General features: G+C 38.5%; 1 protein-coding gene and 1 pseudogene across 1 annotated transcript; one reads left to right on the forward strand and one right to left on the reverse strand.

Annotated features, from left to right (window-relative positions):
* The first annotated feature begins 225 nt into the window (after window positions 1-225).
* Window positions 226-3,279, forward strand: LOC121789947 (choline-phosphate cytidylyltransferase 2-like). Its single transcript, XM_042188270.1, has 8 exons — window positions 226-447; window positions 940-1,053; window positions 1,388-1,483; window positions 1,985-2,027; window positions 2,142-2,297; window positions 2,444-2,524; window positions 2,609-2,719; window positions 2,785-3,279. Exons 1-8 carry the CDS (start codon window positions 269-271, stop codon window positions 2,974-2,976), a joined length of 972 nt encoding a protein of 323 aa, XP_042044204.1. The 5' UTR covers window positions 226-268; the 3' UTR covers window positions 2,977-3,279.
* On the reverse strand, window positions 3,252-7,125 carry LOC121789946 (annotated as a pseudogene).
* Between the last annotated feature and the right edge of the window lie 1,737 nt (window positions 7,126-8,862).

Consider the following 8,862-nt stretch of genomic DNA (forward strand, 5'->3'; position numbering starts at 1 on the left):
TACTTTTTTCATAATTTATGTGGTATTTTGATTTGATAAGATAAAATCAATCAACCAAGAAATCACACATTTAAGTAAAAAAAAACAAATGATAATATATTAATTTTTCCATATTAAGGAATTTACTAGGATTTTCATTCTCTTTAATTTGCGATTAATAATAAGCGACCGTATGAGGCATGAAGCGGTAATATCGGAATGATGTCGAATAAATTAAAATGCTAAAGTTATAATCACAGAGAGATTTAGATAAAAAAAAAAGGTTGCGATGGGAGATAAAGTTACCGGAAAAGCAGAGGAGAAGCAGCAGGGGACCAGCGCCGGCGATGCTGCGAGCTCGAAAAACGGCGGGCCTCCGGTTGATCGCCCCGTACGCGTCTACGCCGATGGAATCTACGATCTCTTCCACTTCGGCCACGCTCGTTCCCTCGAACAAGCGAAGCTCTCGTGCGTTTTTTCCCCTTTTTGCGCTGTTGTTATTCTCGCTCTCATTGATTCAGTTTACGATCACCTGATTTCGCTTAATTGCTGAGAAATCCGCTTTCGACCGTGATCGCGGCTGCTAGCTTGATTGCAGTGCGGAGGTCGCGTCATTGATTGTGAATTGTTTGTGATGATTGTTTCCAATACTTTCGGCTATTGAATGAAATTTTTGTTTCTCAATTTGTGTTGCTGAAGGGGAGAATTGTGATGATTGTTTCCAATTTCGATTACTTTCGACAATTGCATGAAATTTTGGTTGCTCGATTTGTGATGTTGAAGGAGAGAATCTGAAGCATTATATTTCAGCTTTTTACTTCCGTTTGCATTGGAGTATTATTTTGAGATGAATTTATGAATGTCTTGATGAATTTGATGTTAAGCCATCAAGAGACGATGCTTAAACGTATTCTCTCACTCAATTACTATTAGTCTGAGTGGTGATACCTTTCTCCGTAGGTTTCCCAATACGTATTTGCTGGTTGGATGCTGCAATGATGCCACTACGCATAAGTACAAGGGAAAGACTGTTATGAATGACGCTGAGCGATATGAATCCCTTCGTCATTGCAAGTTTGTTTCCAACTCCCTTGCACTTCATGTTTATTTTCGTATGTATTTCTTGGTGATACACTAGATGATGCATTATTAATCCTAATCTTGCCAGTCTCTAGATTGTGGTTCCATTATTCCATGCACGAATTTTTAGTGTGAGTATATGCATCTATTATGGATATGCCATCTGGATCAAGTTCCTTTTGGGAGAGAATTGTTTATGATTTAATGTTTTCATTGTTTCCAATCCCATGTCATCTGGATACTAATTAGTATGCGTATGTCTAAATGCTTGGTTGCACGAGATATTCCGTAATTTAACATGTTAAGGTTTTCTACATGACAATGGCAGGTGGGTGGATGAGGTTATCCCTGATGCTCCGTGGGTAATTAATCAAGAGTTTCTTGACAAGCACCGTATCGATTACGTGGCTCATGATTCTCTTCCGTAAGCCTTTCTCATCTAGAAACATCCTTTTCAGGACAGGAATTTGACACAGTTACTAAAAGTTTTTAAAACTATAGACTATATATATGTGGTTCTTTGATTTGTAACATTTGTTAGATTTATTTGTCGAGGCTGTAGCAATTTGATACAGAAGTAATAGTGTCTTTTGAGGTCTGATATTAATGTGCCAGGGATTTACAATGGATATGAGATTAGATCAGTTGAAGTTCCTAAAACCAATACTAATGGCTACAAACATTAGTCTTCTAAACCTTAGTGATCATGTTAAACATTATCCCCTGCTATGCTGCCAAATAATCTTTTTGGTGAATGTTCGTTAACTTTTCAACACTGGAGCGAAATTTAGTGGATTTGACATCTAATAGCTGGTCTAGTTGTTGTTGTGAACTGGAGTAGTACATAAGTATAGTTGAAAACGTGTTTGAACTTCCAGTAACCGAGCATTTACTCCCCTAGGATGATGTAACCTCTATTTTTCAGTTACGCAGATACTAGCGGAGCTGGAAATGATGTTTATGAATTTGTAAGCATTGCTTCTGTTCGCATATTGTCCTTTTGGTTACGTAGATGTTATTTCTGATGTCTTTTTTGCACTTCTGAAGCCTACTAATCATCTTTTACTTATATCTAAATTCAGGTGAAAGCTGTTGGACGATTCAAGGAGACTAAAAGGACTGATGGGATTTCAACTTCAGATGTAATTATGAGGATAGTGAAGGATTATAACCAATATGTGATGCGCAATTTAGACCGTGGGTATTCAAGGAAGGACCTTAATGTCAGCTACGTTAAGGCATGATACTCTTGTTCTTGTTTTGATGTCATCAATTGATTTAATGTACCTCGATTCGTCTATCTGGTTACGTGCCAAAGGGATCAGTGGTATTAGTTTTCAGTGAGGCTGGCGTTTTTATGATATCGTTCTTTTCTCATTGGCAGGAAAAGCGACTGAGAGTGAATATGAGACTGAAAAAGTTGCAAGAGGTTGTCAAGGAACAACAAGAAAAAGTGGGAGAAAAGGTTCACTTTCTTTCAGATGGAAAAGTTGGATTACGACCGACATTTGTTGTTTCATGTTTTCATTCTAACATCTTCTTCTTTCAGATACAAACTGCAGCGAAAACAGCCGGCATGAATCCCAATGTGTGGGTCGAAAATGCTGATCGATGGGTTGCTGGGTTTCTTGAGATGTTTGAGGAACGTTGCCATAAAATGGTAAGCAGTACTGTTATGGATTTAGATACATGCTCCAATTTTTAATCTTCTGAACTTCTTCTCAGGGGACAGCCATTAGAGATCGTATTCAAGAGAGTTTAAGGGGACAGCCAGCATTGGAGTATGAGACCAGTGAAGAGGAGGAGGACGACATCTATGGAGATGATGAGTATTACTACGACGGTGGAGACCTCAACGACGAGGAGGAATATTACGAAAGTGATCTCAAATGTGATGACAAAATCGAAGCCAAATGATTGTAAGTTAACCAGTTGATTGCTGCAGCAAGGTGCAACCTGCATGCTAGTAAACCTGTATAAACTATTCTAGAATTCTTTCTTTTGTTTTGTCGATTTCATAGGTTGTTACTGTATTTTGTTCTTTTTGTTTTTCGTTCTTTAAAGCCGTTCTTTCGTCTAGAACTCGGCCTCTGGCGAATCATATAGTTTTATACTGGTAAGGTTGGAAAGGAAACTGTATATGCTTATGAAACTTAGTTTGTATTTGGTGTTTATGTTCATTTGCAAAGTTGTAATTTCAACCTCTTTTGATCTTTGCTAGAATCCTTTTTAACAAAAACTCAGCATATAATGTTGCATTCGTGACTCCAGTTTTCAACTAAAAAGTTGCTGTCATGTTTTAGTGTTACATTTATTACAAATCAAGTCTCTCAATATGTCACGAAAATGATTGATGAATTCATTAGGTTGAAGCATAGCTCATCATATCATCAATTAACCTCTTGAAAGAAGCATATGAAGATCCACCTTCAACCACAGTCATCCTACTCTTCTCCTTCATCTCTCTCACTCTCTCCTTCACCTCACTCCCACTCTCCATCACCTCCCTTATCCCTCTCTCCACCTCCGCCGCTGCCACCACTGACCCATCCCTGCCCCTCTCCAAGTAGCTCAGCATGATCTCCACCGCCAGCCCCAACTCCCTCACCAGCTGGAACGCGTTCATCTGTTGCTCTGAGTGCAAAGGCCATGTCGCCACGGGCACGCCACACCAAAGGCTCTCGAGCACCGAGTTCCACCCACAGTGCGACACGAACCCGCCCACAGCTGGATGGGATAACACCTCCAGCTGTGGTATCCACCCCACAACCTTACCCACTCCACTAGTTCTGTCCAGGAACCCCTCCGGCAGGACTTCTCTGTAGCTCTCGTACTCTCCCGGGAAGCTCGCCTTCTGGCTGCTCGGTGCCTGGCGCCGGAGCGACCAGAGGAAACACTGGCCGCTCCGCTCGAGCCCAATTGCCAGCTCCCGTATTTGAACCTCGCTCAAACTCCCCTGGCTCCCGAAACAGATCAATACCACTGAACCAGAATGTTGCTCATCCAGCCACTTCAGAACCTCAGGGGAGCTTTTATGAGAAGGGCCACGGTTCAAAATCGGGCCAACAGAGTACACCGGTGGGACCGGTGCAGCGCCATATGCCGAATCCACGACGAACGATCCCAACGCATGAGGTTCGAGCTCAACAAAAGTGTTGACAATGATCCTCTAGCCTTCCTATAATCACGAGCATAGTGAAGGAACCTATCCTCCCACTGGCTCCTAACCACCAGCACCTGAGACAGGACGCTAGGAGGCAGGGGGAGGCTGAAGCTCGGGATATCCAGCTCGGATCCCGAGTCCTGGAGCGCGCAGACGTCGTCGTTTTGCTCGTCGTGGAGGGTCTGGAAGTGGAGCATGGCGCCGAGGAAACTGGCGGGAGAAGTGAAGAAGATGTAGGCAGGGATGCCGAGCTCGGCCGCGACGCCGATCATGGAGGTGCAGAGCATGTCGACCACCACGGCGGCGACGTTGGGGAGGCGGGAGCGGAGGAAGTCGGCGACGTTGGGCTGCTGGCTCACCACGAGGCTGTGGACGAAGTAACCCCGAGTTCTGGCGCTCCACTCGGGCGTAGGCTCGGTTGCGGGGAGGTGGACGAAGTTGAGGTGCACGGCGGCGCCGGCTGATGTGGAGGAGGAGGAGAGTAAGTCGGCGTAGGAGCTGCTGACGGAGTCGATGTAGTCAGGGAGCTTCATGAGGAGGACGGTGACTGAGAGAGTTTTACCTGCATGCTTCCAAATCCAATATTGATGCATAATCTTTTCATTTCAAATCTCACCATTTTGTAGTTATTTGTAAAAGTTACTACTCCCTAATTTACAAAATATAGTACTAGTAGTATTTTTATAATTGCAAATTATAAGAATACATTATTCGTTAGCATCACACTCGTTTAATGCAGTTAACCGTTGTTTATTTTTTTACACACGTAACAAGATAAAAATACGACAATATGTAAAAATCATTTCTCAAATTGCCATTTTATTCATTTATATGAAGTTATAGAGAAAATGAATAAATTAGATGTTGATAAAATGAAAACTTTAGTAATGTACTTAAAATCAAACAAAATGAATAAAATAAAATAAATAACGCTAAACGTGTAGTATTAAAAATAAGTTTGGTGCTACGGATGATACCCATTTTAAGTATCTAGCATATCATTTTTAATTGTTACTCATACTATAAAACACTCATTTCGTTCAACAAGAGTATGTACTCTTTTTTTAGTCCATCTCATAATAGTACTCTCTCCGTCCCACTATAAACGAGACACTTCTTTTTTGTACTCGTTTTAGAAAAACTATACTTATAAAATAGTTAAAGTAGAAAGAATGTAAAGTAAGAGAGAATAATGTAGAGAAGAGTTCATAGTTAAAGTGTGAAGAGAATGTAAGGTAAGAGAGAATAATGTAGAGAAGAGAAGAGTCCACTTTAACTATTCTAGCATCATTTTTCCAAAATGAGTGCAAAAATGAAGCGTCTCGCTTATGGTAAGGGGTATGCATTTTTGAATTTTGGAAAGTCTTTTCTCTCTAATGAGTTGAAACTCATTCACCGCTAACAATATTTTAATTTTTTTTCCTTTCTGTTTCGTTCTTACTTTATCAATGTGCATTAAAATCCATATCTAACCAAATACACATATTCTTGTGGAACGGAGAGAATAATAACTTTTACAATTACAGACGTTCTCCTTCCGTCTTAACGAAGATGACCCACTTTTCTTTTTGGTTTGTCTCAATCAAGATGATCCATTATTGAAAATGGAAACACTTTTTTCCCTACCTTATTCCCTCTCTCATACTTTACTCTCTCTCCATTTATTATACTCCCTCCGTCCCGGACTACTCGCACATTTCCTTTTCGGCACGGAGATTAAGGAATGAGTGTATAGCAAAGTCAACAATTGCGGCTGTAGGTGATAATTTTTACTAAAAATGGAAAGAGTGCAAATAACTTGGGACGCTTAGAAAGGAAATAAGTGCAAGTAGTCCGGGACAAAGGGAGTATAAAATAAAGTTGCATAAATTTCCGTGTGCCTCAAGGAAGGTATCATCTTTCTTAGGAGAAAAGAGTATTATTCACCGCATCACTTATTGGACGTAAATTGACCACATTTTTTCTATAACTCGCAATCATTAAAATGACTATATTTTGCGTAAAATTTAAAACCACTAAACCCATTAATTATGATAGTACTAGTATATTTCACAACCACAAAAAGTTCTTGGTTGTGAATTAAGGTTAATTAAAAATCAATATAGTTTTTTTACGCACTCCCTCCGTTCGCTAATATGAGTCCCAATTCTTTTCGACAAGAATTTTAAAAAATGCTAAAAAAAAGTAAATTGGAAAAAAATTAGTGGAATTTAAGTCTCACTTGTATATATTAGTTTAAAATCAAATGCGAGTAGAATGAGTTAGTAGAATGTGAGATTCTATTAAATACCATTATAATAAAGATGAACCGAAACTTCTGTTCGCGGTAGGACTAAAATAGAAAAATTAGACTCCTAACGACAGACAGAAAAGTATAACTAGCTTTAATAGTAGTAGATTCTTTTTTTATAACTATTTTTAAATTAGATAAAATAAACAACTTTTAGCCGATTCTACTGGAAAAGTACGTCCGCCATAGTAGACTGTGGAAGAGAAATCATTAACATTTAATATTTAAAACTTGACTATCAAACCATAGTATAATAATGAAGGTCGTAGATCTCAAAAATGAATCAATGTAACGCAAATAAAATAAAGAGAGGTAAGTATTGGATGCATTCACGACTATACTGATAAACGAAGAGTAGAAATCAAAAATAAACAAAGAAGAAAAGTGAAATATGCATACCGGGAGGAAGAAGAGTTTGACGGTGGATGATGAGCTTCGCAAACTCCACGATTTGCACGTGCCCCATCACTGGCCATGGGATCAACACCACCTCCATTAAAACAACCTCTTTGATTTTCTCTTTATCCAACTGCACTCTGTCCTAAATACTGGAGAGCTTGGCCTCCCCACCCAATAATTTAACCTACTACTTTTTATTGGGATATTATATTTTATATCTCCATCCTTTTCACTATATTATTTATTTTCTAAAGGAGAATAGTGATGAATAGTTACAGAGCGGGAATACATATATGCATGTGAGCTATAAGAATCATACTTGAAGACTAACTTTATGTATCCCTAAACCTATCTTAACAAACTCTATTCGGAAAGGGAATATAATCTATAACACTAGCCATTTTATTTCTACTTTACTTGGCCTCATTTCCACGTTATTCATTTTAGACTCTTACACGATACTCCCCCGTCCCCGTCCGCCGCTAAATGTTCATTTTTCCTTTATGTCCGTCCGCCGATAAATGTCTTATTTCACTTTTATTATATTTACTAAATGTACCCTTCATTCCACTGACATTTTCTTATAAAACCAACGTATAAAAGTATCCTGCATTCCACTAACTTTTTCTGTCTGCCGGTCATATATGAGACATTTAATCATGGACGGAGGGAGTAATCTCTTATTTGCAAGGATTCTAACGAAATCCTAATTGTTTAATTATATATACTATATTTTACTGTAAATTTTTTATATGAAAATACAAAAATCTGGATTTAATTTGTACTCTAAAAAATCAGTATATTCACCATCGATAATCCTCATATTTAAGATGCTAATACGTATACAATGAATCTGTATAAAAAAAGTAGTACTAGATAAAAATGCCAAAATCAGAAAATAATCTCAGAACCGACTTCAAATTCACATGGTGGGTGCAAAACTGGCCAGGGAGATCGTTTAAGGGTCGAAATCGTCATTTTATTATTATTATTTTTCCAGTGAGTATTTTCCTTTGTACAAATTTGGCTATATATTGATTTCAAAATGTGATACATGTTGATTGAGCTTGTAATATATGTTGATTGTAATTTTTTTATTGTGTTCATAGTATATGTTAGATTGAGTTTTAATGTATAATGATTCAATTCTTAACATATGTTTATTGAGTTTTGGACATATGTTGATTTAGTTATTGTGCTGATTTACATGATTCGATATGGATGAGCCGGCCGTCCACTAGCTAGATCCATTTAAATCGAATTCATCGAACAAGGTACCTCGTGCGATTTGATCAAACTAATAATTTAACATGAAACACAATTATGTTGGGAAATAAACACAGGCAATCACGAATATGAAAGAGAATGAACACAAGAAATTGTTGACCCAGTTCGATACAATGTGTATCTCCATCTGGGGGCGATGCCAAGCCAGAGATTTCACTATATAATTTCAGAATAAGCATAATTTAACAATGAGGGAGCACCTCTATTTATAAGCAACTAGAGAGCCCTAATTCTAGTCAAACTAGGAAACATATATCACAAGGAAAAAATACTTCAAGGAAACAAATCCTAAACATGGTAGGAGATAAATTAGGCTCCATAATTAACAATCTCCCACTTGGAGACTAACAACTCCTAAACAACCATTTCCTCGTGATCTCATCCCTTCATCCGCTTAGCATCGCCTAACCTTCTCTTCAAGTTCCAAGGCCAATTGAAGCTATGCATAGCTTCAATTTCTCTAAGGTCACCACCTTAGTAAACATGTCTGCAGGATTCTCACTTCCAAGTATCTTCACAAGTTGCAGGATTTTCATCTCCACTAGGTGTCGGATGTAATGATACTTCAACTCCACATGCTTTGTCCTAGAATGAAACGCTGGATTCTTCGCCAAGAAAATAGCACTCTGACTATCACTGTAGAGTATGCTACTCTTGTTCTCCT

Source organism: Salvia splendens, unplaced genomic scaffold (assembly GCF_004379255.2).
Source record: "Salvia splendens isolate huo1 unplaced genomic scaffold, SspV2 ctg370, whole genome shotgun sequence".
NCBI lineage: Eukaryota > Viridiplantae > Streptophyta > Magnoliopsida > Lamiales > Lamiaceae > Salvia > Salvia splendens.